Source organism: Oculina patagonica, chromosome 4, assembly GCF_052425735.1.
Source record: "Oculina patagonica isolate OP01 chromosome 4, crgOcupat, whole genome shotgun sequence".
Taxonomy (NCBI): Eukaryota; Metazoa; Cnidaria; class Anthozoa; order Scleractinia; family Oculinidae; genus Oculina; species Oculina patagonica.
The window spans coordinates 27,231,560-27,257,838 of NC_135761.1; the positions used below are offsets into that span (position 1 = coordinate 27,231,560).

A 26,279-nucleotide genomic window follows, 5' to 3' on the forward strand; every position below is an offset into this window, starting at 1 on the left:
CGTGACAAGTGGCACATTCTGTCGCCATCCTTTTCTGACAGCCGCTGTACACCAGTTACTCCTTTTCCACTGCCCCCCTCCATGTTAACTTTGGTCTCCTTCGCTCTCAGTCGGCGCCATTCTCGTGCCCATGTTAGTGCTGTTTTGCGGTCGATCGTTTTTCAGTTCTCTGCCCAACTGATTGCACGCGTGCACACTCGCAATTTATTGCCAGCGTTACTTCAGAACTGCGTTACTGCAGAACTGCCTTTGTTCATCGCTTTTCTTCATCATCCAGTACATGAAGAAGTCCATTCAACTGGCAGGAATAGTATGTCTGACATATTGCATTAAACGTCTTTCCCCTGTGCCTTCATCGCGTTTGTTTAAATATTCAACTGGTGGTATGCCGTGGCATCCTATGAAAGGCCACAGGTTTCCGACCGAATCGAAGCCCTCCTCAAAGTCGATATAAGTTAATGTACAGTGAGGACTGACTGGTCATGTTTCTCAGAATGAAGAACTACTCAGTGCCGATTCCTTTAAACCTTGTCTGCCCTTTCGTCAATTTTGTCTATTCCTCTTCGAATCCTGTTAATCATAATCCTTGCTATCACCTTGCTGACTACAAAAATGAAACGGTTGATTTGATTGGCTAGATTAATTTATATCCGCAGAAAAAATCTTATAAACTAAAAACAAAACAAAAATGTTAAATCAAAGAAGTCAACCTAAGGCCTCTGGTTCATCAGTCCTTCTGCCAACTGCAGTTAAGCGGAACTGGCTTTTTCTAAACAAACAGTTCGGTATATACCTGGTAGCTGATACAATGAGGCTTTTAACAGACCTCCATTTTACAAAAGGAAAGGCGTGACCACATTTACAAAGACGTTATTTACAATGAAACTGCGTTCATTAACAACGCTTCCCGGCGCTTACGCAATACTACTAACGTGTCTTTTGATTCGTAATGTTATCACCGCGATTGTATTCATGTATTGCACATGCTGAGTTATGTACACTACCGCTGGGTGCCCCTGCATATTCAACACGTCATACGTTGGTGACACTGCTAGACCGAGTCTCAATAGGCCTTATTTTTTCCAGGATATATATATAGAGGTGTTTTCAGACGTGAAAACCAATGGCAAAAACACCGCTAAATTCATTTGCTAAACAGTTTTATCTTTCCGGCCATCAGAACACAAAAATTTTAATAAAAGCAAAACCACAGCGACGTTTGTAGACCTGTTAGTAAATAGCCGGCTCGGTACATTTGTTCTTTAAGATATTAAGAAATATCTTAACTTTCCTGATAATCGGAGGTTGAACGAGGATTGTTGATTATAATTTCCACTCATCCTCCCCTCTCCGCGTCTGCATGCATTGCGTGCCGTTTATTTGTGCGGTTGCTCCGACGATTTCCTCGACAGCAGCAACTTCCTTGACTGTGTACTATTCAGCGAGGAAGCGAGGGGGGGGGGGGGGGGTGGGGTGGGGGACTGCTGTGTACGCCGACCTCTCGACCTGCAGTAAAACGTACGAGTCGAGACATTTACCCCCAAGATCTATATGTGGGCTGCTACCAAAATTGTTAAAACAATACAAAACTTATGAAGCACATCAGAATATCGTTTTTCAAGTTTTATTCTCTATATCACTGCCAAAGGCATTCCTGGATATATTTATATACATGATTAGCACCATGAAAAAGTACATCCTCGATCTTAAAACTACGCTATATTAATCACTTTCCCTCACTGTCAGTTGTGAAATTTTCAAGGTATAACCATAGTTAATAAAGGGAAATGGTTATGAAGCCCGGCAAAGTTCTTTGTTATATGGTTTTGTTTGCTATTTTGAACAAAACCTGACAAAATACAATAGGTGGTTACGTGTGTTCAATCGAGACATTGTGATTACGTAATTCATGCATAGTGTATAAACGCAAAACAAAAGATGTGCAGGGTCGTGAACCTTCCAACATAAATCTTAGCCCGCCCTTTGATTGCTCTCTTGATGTTTGCCAGGCATCCTAACCATTTCCCTTTGTTATATATGGCATAACTAATTTCCAATCAAGAGTTTGGTATGTATCTGAACTTTTCATGGTTATAGTACTTGTGTAAAAATGTGTTATATCTACATACATTCAATACTAAAATAGACACATTTGCCTAATACGTTCTAGAATGGATAATAATTAGAATATAACTGTTAAATACAGACTTATGTTAATTTTATACAATGTGTGTAAGCAGATACTTTGGTTTTCTTGTGAAATCTTATTTACTAAATTTCTAGGAGTCTTCTCTCAAGACACCTGTAATGAAAGTGGAATCCGGATTTCTCCAACCTCCAGTGGGATCGAGAATTGGTCTGAGAAATCTGGGGTAAAAATGAAATGTTCAACTGAGAAAAAGGAAAACCACTTTTGGTTCAAGTTATCGGGAGGGTCGAGAAACCAGGATTACCACTGTAAATTTCTTGTGATAAAATAAAGTCAATAAGTACAAGTAAAATATGCATAAAGAGTGAGTGATAACACCCCTGCTTGCACTGCAGAGCTACACATGTATGTTTGCAGTATTTTGTAAACACATGTAAGGAGCTATGAAACTTTGTTCTATGGTTTACACTATATATTACTTAAAAAATAAAGTTTCTCTTGCTTAGTTGATTGAGAAAAAACAAAACAAAATAAAATCAACTTTTTTATTTATTTCACAATTGTTTGAGTTGCAAACTTTTGTACTACATTTACTACTATATTTTCACTTCAACTATAATGTATTTTGTGGCAATTGAAAGAGAATTCACCACGCAAATGACTATTTGTAAAACGGCATAAAAAAGTTCATAAATATTGTCTTAAGTCTATTGCTAATTGTTTCTTCTTACAGACGTGATGTACAATAAATTGTAAGATAATTCTAAAAAGTGAACGTAGAGCTAATATAACTATCTTTTAATAATTATAATATATATTGATCCAAATATAACAACTGTGTGACATTTGGTTTATTTGAGAGTTGCAAGAATCACTTTTACACCCAGTAGAAACTGCACAATTCAACTTGTCTTCAACAAGTACTCAAAAATATTTTAATAAAATATAAAATGACGAATTGCTTCTGTGCATCCACAGATTGCATACATTTTCCTGAACGGAAGCTTTGGTTACAAACAATGGATAAGCTCTTCAATTTTAATTTTTTACTGTTAACCTTACTGGCTTCTGCAAAAAATCACATAATAAATTATATCACATACGCAATGGGCTTTTTTAAACCTAACATATCAGTTAACTTGATGCATTCTGGATCAGTTAAGCCCAAAGTGGTGTTATCTGGTGGCAAAAAGGACTCTGCCTATTCAAGCATTAGTGTCAGGCATTACATGTCGTATGTTTAGATTGCTGATTAAAGTACAAACCTCTCTAACTAACATAGTGATGATAATGATGATGACTGTGGTGATGGTGGTGTTCATGGCGATGAATGACAGGCTGTCCATCATGGTGGTAGATGTCATTGTCTCTACAGCAGTTTCGCTTACAGTGATGGTGTTCACTGTGTTTGTGATGGCGCTGTGGCCTTGGTGAGGCACTGGGAAATGCAAAAGACTGATTCTCTGTGTGATAAGGATATGTAAGGTGGTCTGTGGCAAGATCTAGGTACTGAGGACAGCGACGTAAACCACAGCCCGCTTCACAGTTATCAAGCTGACAGACACGGTGTCGATGGTGCACCTTATGTTTGTGCCTGTGGTACTCTTCAGTAGTTTCATCCTCTTTCTTGTCATACATATGGCACCACTGATTGATCCATTCCTTGACTCTGGCCATTTCATTGCTGTTGGATGCTGGAGGGTTACACTCACCTGGTCCAGTTTGCATTCTTTTGGGATAGTGGTACATCCCCTTTGAGTCAACAGGATTTAATGTTTTCCTAGTTCCATTCTTCAGACAGTCCCTTTCAATGGGTGGCCTCTGCTCGCACCTCCTGCATGAAGAAGATCTGCGGTGATGCACACCATTGCTGCCATGATTTTCAGGCTGTGGGGGCTCACACAAGCTGCTCTGTGGTCTGACCTGACTAAGGTGGTCTGTGGATGGAGGGTTCACAGTCATTGAGCCCTCTCTGTCAACTGCAAGGTATCTTTTAGCCTTGCTTTTTTTGGGATGCTCTTGGAAGCCACTGGTGGTCATAAGGCATTCACGCCTTGCCATGTCTGTCGCGTTGCTACTCCTCTCCTTTGAGAGTGATAGTCGCACACACAATTTTTTGACAGGGTCTTTTTGTGAACTCTTGGGCCGAGACACGCTTTTTCCCAGCACCTCATAAATTGACTTGACAAGGTTTTTCAGGTCCTGCAAACCAGTAGAACAAAATCAGATAACATCGACTTATCAGGGGCCTGTGATCCAGCGTGGTCATCTCCTATACTTGTCCTTTGAGTCAACCCTGTACTGTATCTTTTTACAGTATTTTTATAAACACCTTGTATAGAAATTTTGTATGCCTTAATTCACTTTGAAACAGCCAACAAGAATGTATTTATGACAATTGAACTGCTTTTGCTTGCAAAACTTACGTCTCTAGTGACCTGGCCTTGACCTTCAAAGTCATAAAGGGTGTATGACCATTCCTGTCGGTCTGATCCGATAGATTTCACTGACTGACCACATTCACTCAGTGCCTACAAAAAATAAGGATCATTTAAAACAAGATATAAATTTAAATTTATTAGTATTTAAATCAATAACAGTGTGGGAAGTGCAATGGTTTTGTAGTTAACATAGCATAGCCTTTCCACTCTAATGATTCAATATAATACCCCCCCCCTCCAATAAGTCTACCCTTTAAACTTAGGTGCCAGTTTATTTAAGGACATTCATGCGAATTGTTTATGCGCATCCTTACTGCACCAGAATTCATGTCTCAATGCCACACCATTGTGACCATGTCATGCATCCAGTGCACATGCTGAAGAAACTTTCTAAACACATACAGGGTGGGTAGCCATTGCATTAACAACTTTACTTGCAGTTTGTTATTTTTGGTGAGCCCTACTTTTTTCTTACACAAAAACCATTCATAATTGCCTTTAATTTATGCGGGCGATAGCTTGTAGCATTCCAACTTATCTTAGCATGCGGCGAACATTTGACCTTTACAGCCTTCTGGGTCTCACTTGTTTCTAAAGGGCATAATATGCAGTAAAATTTGAAGCCAGGACAAGTTGGAAAGAGCCATAGTTTGGTGAAGACCATGGTCTTGAAAAATTTGCGCTGTAATTTGAAACCTTTGTAATTTGCCACTCCTCATTAGTGTGGTTTGTTTTGGCTCATTTCGATTTTAAAATGTTTGGTTTGGAAGGAAAAGCTTTTAAATTTATTCGTGAAGGCAAATGACTTCTTGGATTTAATAAAATTTATTGTGATTCCAGGCCCTGCCGTTACCTAATACTGTTGCACAATGTATTGTACAAATGACACATTTTAATATCCGTGTCTGGCTTTGCCGAAAACTGTTGTAGCTTTACTTGGAGAACGAAGAAGGTTGGTTAAAGAGTTTCTGCGCTGTAAATGTTATGCTTCTTGCATGTTATCGATCTAGCGCTTTGTCTCTTGAGCTCGATGATGTTTTATCTCCCTTGTTAATTGTTGTGTTATATTTGGAACTGCATGATTCACATTCGGTCATCCGGATATCCAATATAATAATTTATATGAAATTTAAATTGATAACAGCAGGATACTAAAACACGACGATGCCATAACACAGACGTCTGCTCTGCAATTTTTTTGAGCGGAGTGGGACGGCTGTACACAGCCTAGTATATACCACACAAGTGAATAGCATAGCTGATTGGTTACCTCGGAGGTGATTAGCAAAGTACTATTCACCTCCGAGCAGCTAGAGAGAAACAAACTGCCTTCGAGCGTCGCTTTGTTTACAAAAAGTGATGTTTTAGTCTGCTAGTTATTCAACTTGTGTGGTATATACTAAAACAATTATTCACTTCAGTGTCAGTGAATGTGGTGGATACTTACCGAGCCATGAAGCGGCGAGGTAAATATTCACCACCATTCACTGACACTGAAGTGAATAATTGTTAAATATTCACATAACATGAGCTAATATCAAAAGATGCTCTGGCATGCACATTGTTAAAACGGATAAACTTCACTTGATAACAAGTACAGAGGTTGTGCACCAGAATTACTGTGAGCCTGGCGGTCACTGCATGGAATCATTCCCCTTGATACAAAGTTGAAAGGCTTTGTACCAGGACATACAATAGTAGACACTCTATGCTACAAAACAGGGATTAACTATTTTGATAACAAGTGGAAAGGTTTTGTCGCTTGCATAAGAAATTACCGTGACAGGCCTTGTGGTTTGAGTAGAGGCTTCAACTTGTCCTTCTCGTTCAAAAAAGACTTCAAATTTCTTCCCATCTGGCTCATCAGGTAATTCAACAACTACAAAAAAAGAAATAATGTTAGAGATAAAGGAAAAGACCAGTAAGAATCAAAGTCTCCTTCGAGCCACCTTATGGTATGTGGTAATTATTCGATGAACATTTGCCCCTTTTTCGAACTAAAAAGTGTTCCATTTGTAAGGTGGTTTAGTTATTCCGCAATGATTCGGGGACCGCGCTAATTAACTTTCTGTTCAAATATATACAGTAATTAAGTAGTTGCTCATTTGTGACTGATTAGCAGAGCCCACCTCGTTCCCAGGGACTCCCCCCCCCCAGCCCCCAGTTCTTGCTCTGGTGGGGGGGGGGAGACCCTGGGAACGAGGTTATAGTATATAGCCATCGTGTGAGAGAATCATGTAGCGCAGAGAAATGAGGGATTAATCATAGTCTAGCTTTTTGATCATGGAAGAAGATTAATCATTTTTCGTCTGCCCCGTCCCCAGGCGCCGATTGGCCGGACGTTAAGGCGGTAAGGGGGAAAACAGGGAGCGCGGGGTTGATGGTTAGGGAGCGGCCGCGGAGCGCCTGGCAGACTGCACAATGCGGACCAAAATGTCATCAACCCGAAATTACAGCAGAGCCAGCTTTTTACAGCACAGAGCGCCTGGACAAAATGATGACGGACCCCCTCGCACGCTCATGTCCCAGCTCAGGGAGAGGGAGGAGAACGAGGCCCGAATAAAAAGCTTTAATCCTTTACGGCAAAAGACGTGATTCGCCGAGAGAAGTCCCCATTTCGAGTGTAATAAAATTTCCCTTTTGTAATTTCGAGAGCCGAGAATTGCCCATGGACGCTCATAGCCAGACGCGACGCACAGCCCCACATTGTTCCCCTCTCCAGCCTTTATTTGAAAATAAAATAATAAAAATTTATTCATACTTTCTGCTTTTATTGCCAGTGTGACTTTCCCTGACCACAAACTTTTTAAGGAGTGATCTTGAAGCAATGAGGAATTGAATGTCCTATGCCATGCCGAGTGGGGGGGGAGAGATGACACTATGAATAAGCAACATTACAGCGAGCGGCCCATCCTCCCTCGCTTAGGCCCCAGGAGAGAAGGAGAAAAGGCGCAGCGACTAGAGGGTGGCTCAGTAGTTGGCCTGCTACACTCCAGGCGTTTAAGTAGTTTTTTCAGCCTAATCTCCAGAGACCCCAGGAACCACAGACAGGGACGGGCGCCCCGGCACCAGGAAACGGCGCAGAGGGGAGACGCCCACCTGCCCGTATCGGCGCGGGCCAAGAGAGGGCGGGCGCCCCCGCCGCCAGGCCCAGAACGCCAAGCGAACGGCACGTCAGTCCCACAACACCGCGAACGTGCACGACCAAGGACGAGGACGCCTGGGGACGAGGCAGATTTTTCGTAGTTTCAAGTCTGTGCAGAGTGTCACCTATATAAAAACTGCAAAAGTCTGTCCTAAGTGTACCATAGTCCATATAGCCTGTCCTTGGCGTTTACATAGAGTGGGGTGCAGCGCACAGAATGGCGAGTGGTAACAAATGCATTTCTTTTCACACTGGTCTTTCTTTCTACCACACTAAACACACTATTGAAAAAGACTGCTATTTCCAACATTATTATTTGATTTCAGTAATAAAAGCTGTTTTGGTCAGTGCCTTGCGTCACTGTTATTCTTAGAACAATTTGGTCCAGAAAAAAAGGGGTAAAGTGAACTTATAAAATAATATAAACCTGATTGAAACTGCTTTTGTTGTTACATGGCAGTGTGACATTAACAACATGATAGAGGGTAGACTAATAAAGGTATGGTTGTTGAGATGTTAAGAGAGATGACAGGAATAAACTTCTTCTAACCTTTATTGTGAAATATTATAAAAATGTTGCTATTTTTACTTGACATGATTTCTTCTATTACAGGATTTGATAACTAATTATAACGTAACATGAATTACAAAAAGTAACATTTTAAGCAAAAATGGAACAGCCCCTCATAACAAAACAATGGACTTCAATCAATACAATTCACAATGTTTTTTTAGTTCCTTTCGGTCTCAAGGTTGAACTCATTAAACTTAGTTTTAGTGAATTAGTTTTTTTACTTGAATTCTGCTAAACTGAATTTTAGAAACAATCTATCATCAAACTGGAACAGCTAGGCAACTTAACTTCTAATAAGTCTACAGAATTAACAATGTTATTTTTTTCGGTCTCGAGGCGAAACTATAAACTTAACTTCGCTAAAAGGTAATTTCAAAAACAATCTGTCATTGCACATTGAACTAGAACAGCTGGGCAACTCAACTCCTGACGACAAAACTGTCGACACCAGTCAATTTAATTGACAATGTTAGTTTCTTTCGGTTCCAAGGTGAAACTACAAACTTAGCTTGACTGAATTACTTCTACATGAAATTCTGCTAAAACTATAATAAGTTCAGAAACAATCTGTCATCGCACATCGTACTTTGAACTGGAACAGCTAGGCAACAAACTCCTCATAACAAAACTATCGACTTCAGACAATGCAATTGATAATGATAGTTTCTTTCGGCACGAGGTGAAATTACTAACTTAGCTTCGTTAAAGTAGTTCTACAATCAGTTATGTAAAAGTTAATTTTAGAAACAATTTGTGATTGCACATTGAAATTTTCTAGCAAGAGCAGTTTCTTAGTAACCTAGTACGGGAGAGAGGGGAAACCGTGTTTAATTCACTTTTAATGCGGATTTAATGCATACATTGATTGTTTAGCGGGAATGGAGTGACATTCAACCCTCACTATACCTTATGATACCATAAGGTAAAAAGGGAACTGAGAGAAGGATACTGGATGTGTGCAGAGTGCAGGTCATGCAGACAGGCTCAGCAAACAAGAGCACATGATCAATGCAGACAGTGATATCCCTTCTCCGTGTGCCCAGCAAAAAATTAATTTTACTTGTTCAGTACAAACCAAAAGCCAATCAAATGTATGTTACACATGTATCAGCTACTAAATATTTATTTGCACCACTTACATTTATACTAATATAAGACAACCGGAAAACTGAGAAAAAGAAAGTTCCAATTTTTCAGTACATATCACAGTTGATTATCACAATTTTTCCCTTTTTTCTTTCCTTTTATTCCTCCTGTAAAAGTTTTAAACGTTGTGTTTGTTAGCTTAAATTATTGCTTAAAATTAACAAGGAAAACATCGTAAAAGATAGAAGTAAGCTAAGTAGCCTAACGTATGTTGTGTATTGTAAGATTAATTTATTGATTATTTGTGATGTAATTATATCTTGTCGTCTTTGTCTTAATAATAAAAAAGATCACAGTTCATCAGACAAAAAGTATCACTCAGAAGAGAGTTACCACCTCTTTTCTCATGACACCATCTAAGTCACATCTCTTGTCTAATTTCTCTTAAGAATCACTGAACCATTTAGTATGGGATTAATATTACTTGTGAAATACCAGCCTGTTCAAAGCTTTCTACTTTGTGAATTGTTCTTAAAATTAAAAATATGTATTTATCGCTTTCATTTACTCTTGAATGGCAACTCAAGACCATTTAAGAATGTTTTCGCACGGAAATTTTCTAGTCAATGATTTTTTTTAAAATTTTTACCGCAGTCATGTAATGTAAACATGGTTTACAGGGTTTATAGTTAAAAATATTGAAGATGAGAAAAGAGAGGAAAATGTTCTTAGTAATTTTTTATAGAAGTCAGGCCTGTTGCATAAAAAAATTCTATTGTTGCAATCCTTTTGTAAGACTTAACCCTGAAAGCAGTTTTTGAAATCATCGTACAGCAAAATGAAAAGATCAAAAGAGGCATTCAAACGTACATGGAACAAAAAAAAATTTGAACTTTTAATTGATGGATTTTTTTCACTTTTTCACAAACGTAGATAATCATCAACAACAGTAATATGTTAAAAAATGTAGGGGTCACCGAGCATTTAAGAGAGTTAATTGCAACCAAAGTTCATGTGACAGCTATCAGCCCTTTTTGTGCCTCAAAAAATTCTTCAGCACCCACACTCTATGAATGGTGTGGCCTGACATTGCAACATAAATTACATGCACAGTAAGGATGCGCATTTAAACAATAAGAGTGAACGTCCTTAAGCAAGCATTACAGCACATGGCGCTTATTCAAATCACATGTGCAAAGTTTCATCTTGTATTCAATAAATCACATAAAAAAGCAAATGTTGATCAATTATCCTTTTACAACTACAAAAATTTCCTTTTATACAGGCAATGTGGGTAAAACACAATATAAGATACCGGTGATATGAAAAGATGCTCTGGCATGCACATTGTTTATTTTATGAATTAAAAGTTGTGTGTCTTCTAAACTCCAACATTTTATAAAGCTCATGAGAAATATAACCAACATTCAATGTGATTGTTTTGATTAATTCACCAGAATGCAAAGTACTGGTACTAATCCAGTGCACTTGAGAGAAATGAGATGTGTCTCGCAAGATGGTGGCAGCTTACTCTTGATTGTTGAAATGTACTGGAATGTATGTTTCCTGTAAGAAGCTCACAGCAAACAACCTATTTTCTCTTTTTTCATGGTAAGCTACAGTCTGCATTGAATCAGTCAAACAGGAGTAACTTGTAACACTGCGTTAAAGACAGTTTAATCACCAAGTAAGCTTTTATTCAGCTGAGATCCCACTTTGATGCAAATTAAAGGAATTTTGTCATCATCTACAATTTTAGTTATGATTTGAAAGTATTTTCACGGCTGTTTCCATAGGATATGTTTGTTGTGTCCAAGCCTATCATATTGGGTTGTACTATACCTTTTGTGAAAAAACTCAATACACCAGTGATTACCACATACATCTTACCAACAACAACAAAATGAATGTTCTGTTAATCCATCTGGCTTTTAAAGAGCACACATACCTTCAATGGGATAATCATAGTATGTATGTTTTTTACAGAATTCCTTCTCTGACCCACAAGGTCCATCTTGTAGCTTAAAGGATAAAAAGAAATACAGAACTTTGTTAACAGTACTGTCTCCACAAGCAACAACGTTACAAAGAATTGAATTTGAAAAATATGGCACTGAACAACAGACATAAATTTAAACGAGTTCAGTTCTAGATGCCTGACTGAACTTTGTGCTTGATGTCCCAAAATAAATCAAACAATAAAATACCGAAATGAAATTACAACTTCTTTAGCAACAAACCTTAGGCTTGTAGATTTGCAAAGACATACTTTTAGTAGTGATGTTTTTAAGGTTGAAGCATGCAAAGGAGAAATAGCATTAGTGACATGAAATATGCTAAGAGCATTACACAAAGTAGGAAATATGATCTTTGATACTTCACTTCCTTGGCTCAATTGAAATTCTTATGGTTAAAAACAATTACATCTGGGATTAGATTGTCGTGCCCAGAAAAGACAATGGCATATAAAAAACTTTTCCGCAACACATTAAAATTAAATGACCGAACATCAATTTTGTAAAAAAACAATCCTTGCATAAATAATCATAGCACTTGAAAGTTGGGAGTCGAGATAATTGCGTTGCTATTGTCTTCTCTTTTCTAGAAGCACTTGTGACAGAAACACTGATAAAAATCGCATTAAAGTGATCAGGGATGAAACTATCCAAGTTGACTAGAATTTTCCAAAACGACGACACTGATGAAACTGGAAACCTAACTTGTAATTTATGACCAACACCTGGTCAAAGTATAGGGAGAGAAGAAGTATAGGGTACCTCTGTTACCATTTTGGTGGCTTCAGTATTCCATTTCGTAAACACACCAATTCTCTCGTAAGTTACTACATTGCAAGTGTAGCAATTCGTATACACGGGTTGAAAAGCGAAGTCAATGCCCAAAAACAAAAACGGCAATGCTGGTTGTGTTATTGAATTCCCCTAGAAAAAAACGCTGGATTACGATAACTTTTTGCAATTTGCAAACCCGACACTAAAGATTCTGTTAGAAAAGGTAAACGGCACGCTAAATGCGTGAAACATTTTATTCCATACACAAAGGCTTGCACGAACGGAGACGTGACATCCTTATGTAAACATCTCATGTTTATGAAGCAAGTATACACTTACTTAAGCATGTTATACACACAGAAATTATTTATTTTCTTTTATATTTAAATACTTTATATCACATTCAACGGGAAAGGGATGGCGTGCCAGAGTGCGAACATAGGATACATGTTCTGAATAGGACAGTGCAAAGTGTTATTCTTGTACCCTCTTAAATTTCAGGAAACATCATCAAAACCCTTTTAGTTCGCCGCTCTTCCGTTGACAAGGTCGAACACACAGATCTCAGTTCGCTGGGTTATTTTAAGAAGTCTGCTCAGCAAAATAGTATCACGAACGTTAAGCTACAGACGGAAATCGCCTTCCTCTTTATTTCATAAACGAGACGTAATAGACAGTCTATTAGGCCTGTTGGAATTTTAATACCCACATCGCTTCCCGCGTTAAGCTTCTACCCACATTCGTTCATTGTATCACAGCTTCAAATACCAAAACCAGTCAAGGTAATAAAAATCACCGCAATAGATACCGATTTATTTGGTCCTTTCTGTTAAAGTCATGCAACGACGCAATACCCGTCGTGTATATCAAACGGTGACCACGAGTCATCTAAAAACACCCAATCGATCGGGAATCTTTGTGTTTAAAATAATGAATTGGTGCGTTAAGGGACGCAAAGCGATTTGCTAAAATGACAAATCGTGAATGCTAGCCGACCGCTCGATGATGCGGTGTTGACCTTTGCTAGTGGGGCTGTTGTTCTATCACTTCACTCGAAACCGACAGCTATCAATGCCATGAGTACCGTGTTACAACCAGTTTGCTACGAACAACCAAAAGAAAATGTTTCCTGTTAACATGGGAAAGTGGCGATCGTCAGTTAAATGTTACATTAAGGTTTCTGTTCATGAAATGGTGAAATTTACGTATGCAGGATGAGTCCGAAGGATCAATCACATCCGTATAAACGGCGAAGCAATTATATTATACTCACTACATTGACAGGGTAGCCCTTGTAAGTGAAGTCGGCCGTACATGAAACCTTTTCTTTCGGTTCTTCTGTCAAATTTACTGTCAGATTTGTAGCATCATTCTCCACCACACAGTCGCCTGTTCAAAAGAGCAGAATGCAAAAAGGAAAAAAAAATCGTCGGATCGGCCGTGAACACAAAGGGACGAAAAATAAACAAGGTAGATTTCACAGTTTTTGGCTCGATAGAACAGCGTTGTACCTACCTTCAGGCCCCTCTCTCGAAATCCAAGCTAAAAACCAAGAAAATTGAGGTTAGAAATGGTGCAGAAACAAACCACACGCCGAGAATACGTACGGGGTATTATTAAACATGTAATTACGGCATCTTGTCTTGAAGAGTTAAGCCATCGAGCGAACGTGCTTCGTGTGTTTCATTGGCTTGTATCTTACCTTGCTTGCTATATTTTTTCCCCATATCAACACTTTCAGCTCATTTCTACCAAAGAACTCGCTATAACGTCAGTTAATCTTTTTTCTTGAAACCTGCGTAGCGAAAATTTCACTCAAGGTATCTCTCGAGTTCGCTCTGTTTGAAGCACTGAGCAGAGGCGGCCTTATGCTTTGTGCTAGTGACAGAAATTGATTCGATTGTTCTAATCAAAGCTTAATGAGAAAAAGCTGCGATTATCATTGGCTCGCGCTAAAAGTAGCCAATTACAGTAGAGTACTAATTTTATGGAAGTGAAGCTTGCTTGCACAGAACTAAATGTGGACTGCCAGTATCGCAAACTTGAAAATGCAAAAGAAAAAGACGAGGAATATTTCTTCAAGCTCTATGGTATTTGTTTAAACAAGTGCGGTTAAATTTTTGTTCTTTTCAAATTATTCTTTGATTTTCCTTTCTAAAAGCTTACTAACAGCCGAGCCACCAAACTACCAGTTTTATTGAAACTTAAATACTTGGTAGGAACAGAAAGTATATGGGGAAATAGCCGATCTTAGCATGTTGTGAGGTTTGAACGATATTGTCACGAAATTAACGAAGAGATTAATTTCGCATTTTCGTATCACAAGCGGTGATACTGACAAAATGTGGCGCGGCAATAAAATTAAGACCAGAATATTTGCTTTCATTCAATGCACCGCTTGTTCAGAATTTCCCAAATAGCGGCTTCAACACCGTTCCGACAAAGCATTTGATTTTGGTATACAACATCTCGGAGCCGAGTTATAAGGCCGGCGGCGGCCATGTGTTGTGGCGCGGCACTTCTGAGTATTAAAAAACAAATTATCGGAAAGCTAAAAATGATCGGCACGAGTAATCCTTGATTTCTTATACAAACTGAATTTTGAAGAGTTGAACAGACTAAAGATTAAAAAGTCTGACAAAACATTCGGTAAGTTATGTTTACACAAAATCCCATTATTGGAGCCAGATAGAATTTCATGAATATTTTTAGCGGCCGAGCGAGAGCAGTTTTAGTTTACAACTCCAGATTAGTGAAGAAAAAAGGAGACATTTTCATACCTTTGACTCCGCGAGAACTTCTCCTAGACTTCTTTCCAAGTCGTCTATGAAATCTTTTCATTCTTTGGCAACACGAAATTACATCTCTCCCTTCCAGATTTCAGTTCAAAGAAAACAATTTTACACATAAGTTAGCGAATCAGGTTTATAGAAATCAATCGGGTTCTGGTTATTTCTGTAAGGAGCTTGTGATCTGGCGAATCGCATACAAGAGTGAAAGCATAAAGCTCGCTTCTATTTCGCGGGCCGGCCAGTATTGCAGGAGTTTGGCGATAAGCAGCTCTTTCTGTTGTTCAGAGATTTCAAGCGAATTCAAAAGGAAAACAACAGAGCTTGATTTAAGAGGTGTTAACGATAACCGAATACTGACGCTCATTGTTAAGGGTATTGTGGAAAAGCTTTTAGCGACACTAAGTGAGAAACAGTGGTTCCGGGGACTGACCCAAAAAAATAGAAACACTGAATAGAAATTTAATTCCTTAGTTGATTAAGAACTGATAACACAGATTATCGTTTTATGTCTTTAATGGCTACGAAGGTGCAGCAACAGCTGCAGCCGCTCACTCGAATCCTTCAGCTCAAAGTACTGTAACGAAGTTAAAAAAAAATGAAATTGAAACATGTCAATGTTTATATGACTTAAATCCGTTACCGTAACCAAGTTTAACGTAAAGGCAAGCTTGCACATTCATGATGAAAAGCACTGCTATTGGTGATCAGTGGGTAGACACAACAGGTAATGAGCAATGCCTGTCAGCAGACCTATATAATTACAGACTTGTCACTGGTATCTGCCCAACACTGCAGTACAGCAACGTTTTCCTCCTTCTACAAATAAACAAAGCACTGTTTGCAAAATTTTAAAATTCGAGCAAATTTGAAAACGTAGTCCGACGTTCGTTTCATACTCTTGGCCACTGCCGCTTATTTCCCCTTGCCTCAAAATAAAATGAATTTTTATCGCAGTTTTGTCATTATTGCCACAGAAACCTGAAAGGTTTACTAAGTGTGAATAAGGACAATTCATTCAGTTACTGATTTTCTTGTTTCCATAAGGTGTTATAAATAAATATCATATATGTGTTGTGGTGCATGGGTTCCCTGTGCTCGAGTGTTCCTTTCAGGAGCTGCGATGCACTGGACACACCGCACATTTCACGGCCAGCCCTGAAGTTCTCAGTAGATATCAGAAGGTCGTTCCCACATTATGTGGTGTAAATGTTGATTTCGAGACAAACTAATCATCAAGTTATTCAGTGTGATTAACTTCTCCTCTTTTCTCTGACACTAAGAGAGCTTCAATTTGTAGAACTCAGTAACTCGACAATTTGATCATAATGAAGACGCTTCGGTCCAGGTTGAGGCACAGATAGACACAGCTGTCTCAGTCAGTACTCCAAATATTGCTCCGGCGCGCGCAAGGGTGGCCGACACGATCCCGCGAAACGAGGGGAGCGCGCGAGCGCGAAACAGGCACGAGGACCGGACTGGCACACCTGCCACTGCGGAACGCTGAAGCCGGCCACGGCCCATCACCCCGAGCCCCCGACGGCGAACCGCGCGGTCCTCGGGCCCGAGGGCCCCAGCAGTGGAGTGGTGGAAACCGAGCGGCGAAATCCACCACAGCCACCACACTGGGTGATAGTCTTGAATAGTTGTTAACTACCGCCAACCAGGTGACGGTTTGTTACTGTGCAATGATATGTTGAAGATCAGGCCGGTTCCTTTGCCCTCTTCATACATCTGTCAACAGCCGTGTACAGAAGTTTTCTTTTCCAAAAACACTGTATAAATGGGCGAGTCTCGTGCTTAATGAATTACAATTCCTAATCGTTCAATCTGGATTTCACTAGACAGCCACGAATTAAGATTTTGCGCATGTCATCTTTTTACGTCATGTTATCAGTATCTACTGTTGGTAGTTTTGTTCTACTGCCGCCCAATTCCGCGGCGGCACAATATTCACAGCTTCTTATAATAGCGGACAGCTGGACGATAGAAACCAAAGACTTTTGTCAAAACCAAAATGGCAGATATGTTTTTCTTACAGTTCTTATTGGGTGATTACTGACCCTGATTACTGCAGATTACAGGATTAGCTCACAAAATAAGTGACCTGAATAAGTCGACTGATGAAAGACTAAAAAAACTTAAGTAAATATATCAGAGGCGCATTGCAACCACTTATTTCCACATTGCAAAGTTCACTGTCATCTACCGGGGCAGGCCCTTTTAGACGAATAGAGATAAAAAGAAGAAAAACATTGCAACTACTAGATATGTAAGTGTAGGTGGTCAGTAGAATAAAACTTCTGTTAAAGTGACGTGTAACTGAGCCACATTCCTAGCAAGTTTAGTTGGTTACCCGATTTACAAATACAACGACGTCGATAGCATGCAAAGGAGGCTTGCGTTATTGACTTTCCTGACGGTGTTTTAGTCGCCTTTAGCGGCATGGGAGGTTCGGTGTCTAACGGTTACTGTGTTCCGTTTGACATAGGGTTGTACATGTGTTCTTGAGCGAGTCTCTCACTGGAAAAACTGGAAAACATGTATAGAGCCGGGGGTTCTTGTCATAAAGCATATGCATAGCACCCCAATTGCTCTATTAAACAATTTACTACGAACCCGAGTTTTCTATCAGCTATTATCACTATCAGCCCACACTGCCTGTCCGAGAAAAATACCCGGATGGATAGTACTCGTCCGTGAATATTTTTAGTAAACAAGCGGGCCCACAGACAGAAACCCCCACTAAATTCACTGCATTTTATGGGTTTCTTGGTCTTTCTTGTCTGGTTTTGTTTCGTTTGAGATTTCGGCTTTCAGTTAATCCCAAAAAGTAAAAAATAATTTAATTAAGAAAGAAATTGTTTCAGAACAGCAAATTTCCAAGGGGCAACTATCAGCCGATAGTTCCTCGACAGAAAAACCTTATTGAAAACAATGGGAACTGATATCTGATTCGCGGATTTCCAATAGAACATGGCACGCACAGTCCGTTTTATCTTGAACAATATTTGAAATATCTTTTCTTTATACCGTCTTGCTTGAAAACCCTAACCTGAACAGAAGAAACCGGCTTATTGTCCCTGCGCGCGAACGGGTAAACTAGTTGATAACGCCAGGCAGGCGCTTTAGATAGACAATGTAAAAATCGGCAGCTAATGTTCTTGAAAAGATCAAATGGATTAAAGGAGATTGACTCTTGACAGTCTTCTAAGTATCTTTCTACTGCTTACATTCCACACGTAAACCTGGGCGGGGTATAAAGACAATTTGTCAAGGTTCATATGAATTTATTTCAGCCCAGGTAGTGTTCCTAAACAGAGATGTACGTTCCCCAGTAAGTGGGTTATCAGCCGGCACCACCCCCACACCGCCTCCGCTTCCCCGCCCAGTTCTAAGACACGATAACCGATAGTTAGCGACATGTGGCCGGGGCGTGCACGTGCGTTACTGAAAAAAATCACTGAAGAAAAATTTAAAACATCAAGTGAGCGAGTGTTAAACCGCAACCGCTGAAATTCTGATCTTCACTGCTTTTCCCGTTGTCACCTGAAGAAACCAACTCATCTTTCCTTCTTTGTTTATTGAACACTTTAGTGTCAAACCATGTCTTATTTATAACAAAATGCATCTCTCCAATCGCGTTATACAACCGGGCATGCACTGTAGATTTTGGAATAAACTAAATTTAATAAGCGCCCAGGGCGCATAATCGAATAAATACGGGTTTCCTTATCAAAATTTTACTAGTGAGAAGAGTTGTTTTATCGTTTTTTAAACATTTTTTATTAGCAGACATTCAGTCTAGATATCCGGATTCTACAGAACGTCACGTCAGAGGTGAGCAGCTTTTCGAGAATTTAGAAAAAAGATACTACAGCACACTTGTGCACAAAAGTGATGTTGCCACACGAGTATAAAAGCAGACGGCACAATCACTTTGTAACAAGGTAGGTCCTTCTTTTTAATGTTAAACATTCTTGAAGTTATTTAGGGAAAATGTTCCGCGAAAAACGCAGAAAAGGACATTTCTGAGACTCAAGAAAGGATTTGTGAGTACTATTTATAGATTACGTTCCTAAAGATAAGTTGACCTCAACTGACTCATTTCAATCAGTGTAATGTTGATTATCAGGTATAACTACCTTACCACTTCCAAGTATCGTGTGTACAAATGTACCTATCTTTTTTTAAGTTTCTTTGTGATTTCCCACGCAACCAAACAAACTGGAAATTCTTTTCAAAACGAGCACCTTTTTTCTGGAGTAAGAGCTCGGGTCGGCTCTCTGTTTCGATTTTTATAGTGTAACGAACATATTTCTTTTACTTCTAATAAATTTTCAGATTCTCACGAAAGTCCCGAAAGTGATTAACAGTGCACAACGCTTTAAGTTTCCCGTTTTTGAACTTGAAAAAGATCAAACCTCTACTCAGTGAGAGCCACGATAAAATGATAGCCCCTCCTATCCCACTATACTGCTTCCAAAATTGGGACCAAAATAAAGAGACAAGTAGATGCTCAACAGACTACACCAACGGAGTGACTGAACTGCTGCGGGTCGACGGACAGAAAACTTCATGATTCAGGCAGGTATTCACCACTTGAAGTCAAACTTTTCTTTTCTCATATATGTGCTAATATGTGATAAAATAACTCACCTGGAGAAAGAGTTCGGTCCTCTTTAAAGCACTTCGACCCCATAACTATCTGTAAGAAAAATGATAATGAGATAAGATCTGTTTCGGTTCCGGTTGAACTCAATAAAGCTAACTTTACACGTCTAATTTAGAGTTGCAACAAACTTGATCGAAAATTTATAAAACCTCGCGAGGCTTCAAATGCCGAATTGTAAAGAAAGGGTAAAGAAAGTTGTCTCACGAACAGAAAAGAAAACAAATAAGACACTTTGGTCGATAAGTTAAAGCAAACTACCTTGTTGTTTCTCAGTGTAATACATAAAACACTCAAAAGGTTGCTCTCTAAATCGGGATTATTCTAGATAGCGAAACTGGAATTCCATATCTTCATTTTGACATGAGTCAACTAAGTCTTATAAATTAATGGCTTGAGTAAGCTTAGGCTTATAAAGTTAAGCACTTAATCAGTCTTTTTTGGAGCGGGCAATTTTAGCATATCAAAGAACTTAAAAACTTGAACATTTCAACTTTTGTCTAGCCCTTGAGTGAAGCGAAACGTTTTCTTGCATGGCTTTTAAGTGTTCTTTAGTACGCTTGTCATAGTGTTTTTTTTTTAAGGTTGTAGGTGAATGAAAGTAAAACAAAACCTTACTGAGGTAGGCGCGTGGTGGCGCCAGACTGGCGCGTGCAGTGAATGTTAATCTGGGATTGGCACAAAGCACGATCTACCACTGCAACAAACATGTCGGCAAAAACAAGTTGTCTGATACCAGTAATTATCCGGCAAATCGCTAACCAGTGGATAGCACAGTAGGTTATCCAATGGATTGTAATTTATCCAGTAGAAGGCGCTATCCAGCCTTGGACAAACTCGCCAGGCCAAATCCGTTTTGATCATGTAAATGCACTTGTTCAAAAGCAAAATATTTTCAGATAAAAATTGCAGATACATATGTTGAGATATGACAAGTCTTCACAGCTCTTCAGAACTCAATCAATCAACACAAAAAGTTACAAATAAGGAAGTTAAATATTTATTACCAATTCGAAGGTTACCTAGGAACAAGCACCTACTACAATAAGCCCTACAAAATTAAGATTTGGGGCTTACGCATAACAGATACAAACTGGAAAGTTCAAAAAGAAAGGTGCAGCGATACCAGTAAACGAGAGATCCATTCATCCATCCACCCTCCCACCATGAAGGCAAGGCCAGCCACTTCGTCAATCATAACCAGACCCCTGACTGAACAGTGCAGTTTTTGAAGCTTCATTTAATAATTTGTCCAGTTTTTTTTCCAGAAAAAAACCCAGGAGATTTCAAGTCTATGTGAGGAGACCATGAGAAAAGACCAAAAAAACAACAACAACACAGGAATTCATCTTCTGGCCAAAAAGGGAGCCGGGGAGGGAGGTCTGCCAACAATAATCACCTTACACCTTGACCACAGAAATGGTAGCCGACACGCGTCAACGAAAACAGCTGGGGAGCTCAAATATTGCAATTCGTTGGGATTTTTTAATAAAACAATTATTCCACTCGCGCTTGTTGGCTATGAGATCATTATAGCCAACTCGGAGCTACGTGCCTCGTTGGCTATCTACCATCTCATATCCAACGCACGCTTGTGGAATAATTGTTAACCCTTTCATTGGCAAATTTTTCCCCCAAAACGCGTTTTTTAACCGTTAGAGTGAATTTTTGGTGCTACGATGTCGAATTCACCTAAACTTTGCTAGAAAAGCACTTTTTCACACTGCAGCAACATTTTGATAAAGACTCCATGCAAAAATGTACAATATTTCACTTTGGTACATGCGCATAAGCCAAAATTTGGACTTTTTGAATGCTTTTTTTTTGCTGAACCGTTCCAATTTTTTCGGCTTGCTCCTTTACCTTCCTTTTTTTCGGGTTTCTTATTCACGTTCCTTTCTACTCTTTATATCCTTTCTTCTGGTCTGGTAATCATTGGAAAACCCTGAAATGGGGACCTTGATCAATTACAGGTGTATTGGCCTGTTAAAGCACCGATTTTGCACCCAAAACGGATCGTGTTTTTCTTTGATTACCGGTAGCTCTGTCAGAATGCAACCGATGTTCAAAATGAACAGTCCTGTAGAAAGGTCATTCCTCGTCCTATCAGCTGCTTATCTCAAAAATCTGCTGACGTGCTTATTGATGACGTCACAAGTGGTTCAATGACCGCGCCTCCAAATAGCGCCCAAATGCGCGTTTGCATATGAAAGGGTTAAATATACCCCTACAATAGAGCCCCAGCCCTCTGAAGTGGTTTTTTTTTTTTTTTGGGGGATCCTAAGTTCCAGTTAAGTTCCATACTTTCTTTAAACATTTTAGCTTTTGAAACACCCACCCCCTTCCATGGGGTGGGTATGGATATTTTAGGCTAGTCCATTTGGGTATAGTCCATAGACTAGTGGTTTGCAATAACTGAAAGCATCTAATAATGCACTCTACTAATCTTTGATTACTGCTGGTAAATAAAATCACATCAAACTGAGGACAGCTATAGTCAGAACTAGATAGATAGATAGTTAATTGATATTTATACATGACAGTCTAAAACTGAATTGCATAAAAATATACAAATTAAAAGACAACTATTAAAATCTATTATAACTATATTAAAAATTTGCCATAGAAGGAAAAAAGCTATTACTAAGGCATCATTAACACAGATGCAGTTTCCAATTGACATGATCTCATGACCTTGAAACCACATAAACAAAGACAGTGTTTTGAAGTGTTCACATGGAACCTCTCCAACTGTTTTTGTAGTGTTTTCGAATGTGACTGTACAAGCATACGTTGCACTCGGACATGAGGTTCACCATGTTTACTATTCACAAGCCAGCCAATTTTGCACCAAAATACCTAACTGTTTTCAAAATGATGCAGTTTGTCATTTACACAGCCAATGAAACCATATCATATTTTAAATGCTCCACTTTGACAGCGTTTTCAAACGATGCAGTTTCAATATCGGTCTTGATGGCAGGGACTGTTAAGGTAGAATTTGAGTAGGGGGCTTAGAGTCAAATGCAGAAGTGTGAGCAAACTATGGGGAGGGGAGGGTAAAAGTATTGCTTAAAATGACATTGGGATAAAGAGACATTGCTCCACAAAATGTTTGATATAACTACTCACTGAACCTTTCTCACCATGTTGAAGTACCAGCAACTGAGATGTTACCAGAATGAATGAAAACAGAAAAGACAATTTCACTTTCATTGTTACAAAATGAATTACCTTTAGCTGTAGCATGAGCTTGAAAACAAACGTATCATCTTATAAACTTAACCCATTTGGTCAGATTGAAACTGACCAATGATGAAACAGGCCAGTTTTTAGTAGAAAACATGATTCTAACATTTTTTGATTATAACTGAAAACCTTTTAGACAATATTATTGTCCTCATTCAAGATTACGGGGAGCCTCGAGCCAAGCGGCCCATACTGCCGGAGCTTATCCTAGTTTCTGAAGCATATTTAAGCAGCTAGGAATATTTCTATTCCCCCCTGAATGGGATGCTAGTCCATCACAAGGTACCCCCCAGCATTATGTCGCCAGTACCCATTTATACACCTGGGTGGAGAGAGGCACTATGAGAGTAAATTGTCCGCATTTACTTGTTTTTTATGTACCAAGGTAGAAGGCGAGTCTAGTTTGGCAATATTAACTACTGTTACTTTCGTCGCTTACAAACTAAATCAATAATATTGTGTCCATAACGAAATATTTTCAGTAATTTTTCATTATAATTTTTTTTCTTGCTACTGTAAAAAAGTGGCCCCCCTGGCCCCTCCTTCTCTGCAGTCCCAAATGGGTGCTGTGTAAATGATGCTTAAATAATGATATTGTCTAGAAACAACTAAAAATATCTACATGCGTTTAATACATTGAAATGGAAAAAGGGGAAAAGGACATTAGCCAAGTAGTAGAACATTTGTGAGACTACTACAGGCCTTAAAATAATTACGACAGAAGGAAAAGACCTGTCAATAAACTAAACTGACCTGCTATAGCTTGCTTGAGCACGATCAATCCGAAACGTAACAACAAAACGGCCGCCATTTTTTAAAGGTGTCTAAGCTAAAGGGCTAAAGAGTCGAGAAAGACTGGTGAACAGTACGGGAGTGGGGATTCACAACTGGACTCACAAAAAAGAAAAAATGCTTTGGTAACGGAAACTCAGAAAAAAAGTCTGAGCACCAGATGGGATTTGAACCCACGACCCTCCGTGTTCTAGAACGGATGCTCTGTTCTTTATACCACTGAGCTACTGGAGACAAGATGGCGAGCAAGAGACTGCATCACGCAGTCAAGCAGTCCAATCACTAGTACCAGAATATTTTTTCTGAGTTTCCTTATGGTTGATTCGTTGTGCAGTTATTTCTTATTAGTTATCTATTTATTTATATCAAAATTTTTGTGTGTACACACACAGAAAAGAGGGTCCCTTGGTTCAAGTCTGGATCCTCCACTGCAACGCGATTCCTGGAAGCCTTACAGAAATGGTCAGAAAGAGAGAAAGAAAAGCCTGTGGTCTGAATATAAAAGCCCGGGGCCTCTCAGGTATTATGCACCTATCAGTGTAAAACAGTTGGTACAGCAAACTGGTACACAATCGCCACGTATTTTAAGAAGGTTTAGGCAGACTATAGTGGAATGCACGCGCTGCGCTGTTTTTTTTTTTTTTGTGTTAATTTATGTTATGTTTCAACAGTTTAATTTTTCCCCAGGGTTGATCAGGACAAGATGAGGACCCGTTTTTCCTTTGTTCCGCGAAAGTAGCCTGTGAATAGGCTCCCAAGTGCAACAAGACGAAAATAAATCGGCGAGCAAAGCAAGCTGGTTTCTCGTTTCGCACTGTCCCACCTGGGAGCCTCAGTCACAGGCAACGTGAAAGTGGACTTCTGCTCAAATCTGATGAGGCAATCGCATCGGAAATGAGAACTCTGGCGTTCTTGGTGCTGACTCCCTTGAGAAAAGCTGGCTCTTGGTCTGTGAAATTTATTTTCGCTATACCTGAAATGGTGGCCTTATGCGTCCCATACTGAGGCGTAAAAGGAACGGATAATGATTATGATTACTTTGATTCTTAAAATGTACATCCCTGGGCATTACCCTGGGCTTTAATGTTTTGTGAAAAAGTAGAACTGATGTTTTCCTAACCAAACTATCTTTGTATCGGGGCATCGGGAAGAGTTATAAAATGATTATTTTAAGAAATGCGGCGCCATAATTGCCTTTTGAAAAGGGGCACGTTTGGACACAGTCGAGACACAGGTCACCCAAGTTAGATGTATGAGTAAGCTTGAGCTACCTGTGGTTCTAATGATAAATCGATCGTTGATCGTCTTCATTTGCAAGTGGAATACAGTGTTGACGAGCTGTTGCAGCAATACAATGCGGTATTTAGGAAATAATTAAGAAAACTAATACTAATTAAGAAACAAAAAGCGTAGTTGTGCTTGGTGGTGCATCATCCTTGTGATTGTTTTAGATGTTGTAAAAAGGCAGAGGTATAAAGCGCTGGGTATCGGCTGTAACACGTGACAAGCATTGCAGCTTGCACTGGAAAACGTAGTTTAATAGTTGGCAACGGTTCACTCCATTCGTGTGTTGTTTATTAATTTTTTCTTTCTGTACAAGCTGTAATGTTTTGTTAATTGACTTGCTTCACATCATATCATGTTCAGTTAACTGACCGACGCATCTAATATAGTCTACCTGCTCAGGAAAAGAAAACTGTGTTTCAATTTCACTGTAATTTTCCAAGTAGGAAGTCACTGCTAGTCGAGCTTCTAGTTTTCTTCATTCAAATTACTTGTCAACTGTACTGAGATTAAAAAAAAAATGAAAGGGAAAAGTGCGCAAAACTGGCTCAACTAAAAACGACCAAGCGGCAATTAATACATAATTATCTCCTGCATCGGCTGCTGTAGGGCAAAAAAAGTTTAGTTTTTCTGCTGGATGGTCGTTAAATGGCTATTAATGTGTATTTTTTGTCAGCCCTTTTGGCGACCAAAGCCGATAGAAGATATCATCTGCATGTTATTTCCCGCTTTATGTTACAAGCTGTCGGCTGTCTAAACCGGTGCCTTTACCTATAAACTTTTTAATATTCAACGACGAATTTGTCCATCTGATCGCTCGTCCAACAAATCTTTTCCCTGATTATTTTAACAGAGCTTTCTTGGAAAGATCCTTGAATTTCGAGATGTCCCGAGTGAAGTTTGATGTATTTGGCCTAAAAATAGCAATTTGTTCGAGGTGAAGCTGGTTGAAGACACCTTGTTGCGAAGTCAATCTCTTTGTTTTGAAAAAAAGAAAAGAAGCCGACCTGTTAAATTTTCATGAAGATTGATTTAATTGTAGCGGCTCCTTTTTACGATGCTTTACTAAGAGGTTTGAGTTCGAAAAAAAGTAAACTATAATTTCATATTTAAATACTTTAAATACGATGTGTAAATTTAAACGTCGTCGATTGGTGATTTTCCACTAATTCTTTCTTCATTTTTCTTTGCCTTTTTAAGAGACCTGCTGCTGATTTCCATAAAAAATTCTAAGTTTTCATTTGCAGAGTTCAAAGTTTGCGCCCTTTACCTTCAATTCATCTCCATACTATCACTACGGCCATCGCTT

The 26,279-nt window shown here is 39.2% G+C and overlaps 1 protein-coding gene and 1 long non-coding RNA gene across 7 annotated transcripts; one reads left to right on the forward strand and one right to left on the reverse strand.

Moving 5' to 3' along the window:
• Positions 1-1,610: 1,610 nt before the first annotated feature.
• LOC144650022 (protein naked cuticle homolog 2-like) lies at positions 1,611-23,735 on the reverse strand. Of its 6 annotated transcripts, none has more exons than XM_078509653.1 (9): positions 23,648-23,735; positions 19,633-19,681; positions 14,965-15,054; positions 13,700-13,726; positions 13,458-13,573; positions 11,344-11,416; positions 6,369-6,469; positions 4,576-4,680; positions 1,611-4,351 (listed from the first exon to the last, which is right to left on the reverse strand). In XM_078509653.1, exons 2-9 carry the CDS (start codon positions 19,673-19,675, stop codon positions 3,419-3,421), a joined length of 1,488 nt encoding a protein of 495 aa, XP_078365779.1. In that variant the 5' UTR covers positions 19,676-19,681; positions 23,648-23,735; the 3' UTR covers positions 1,611-3,418. The 6 variants fall into 6 exon arrangements, with proteins under 6 accessions (XP_078365779.1, XP_078365780.1, XP_078365781.1 ...); XM_078509654.1 differs by lacking the exon at positions 23,648-23,735 and adding an exon at positions 19,907-19,913; XM_078509655.1 differs by lacking the exon at positions 14,965-15,054 and having other exon boundaries at positions 23,648-23,722.
• Positions 22,360-25,494, forward strand: LOC144650024 (uncharacterized). Its single transcript, XR_013570003.1, has 3 exons — positions 22,360-23,176; positions 24,079-24,206; positions 24,374-25,494. It is a non-coding gene; the product is annotated as an uncharacterized LOC144650024 (long non-coding RNA).
• The last annotated feature ends 785 nt before the right edge of the window (positions 25,495-26,279 follow it).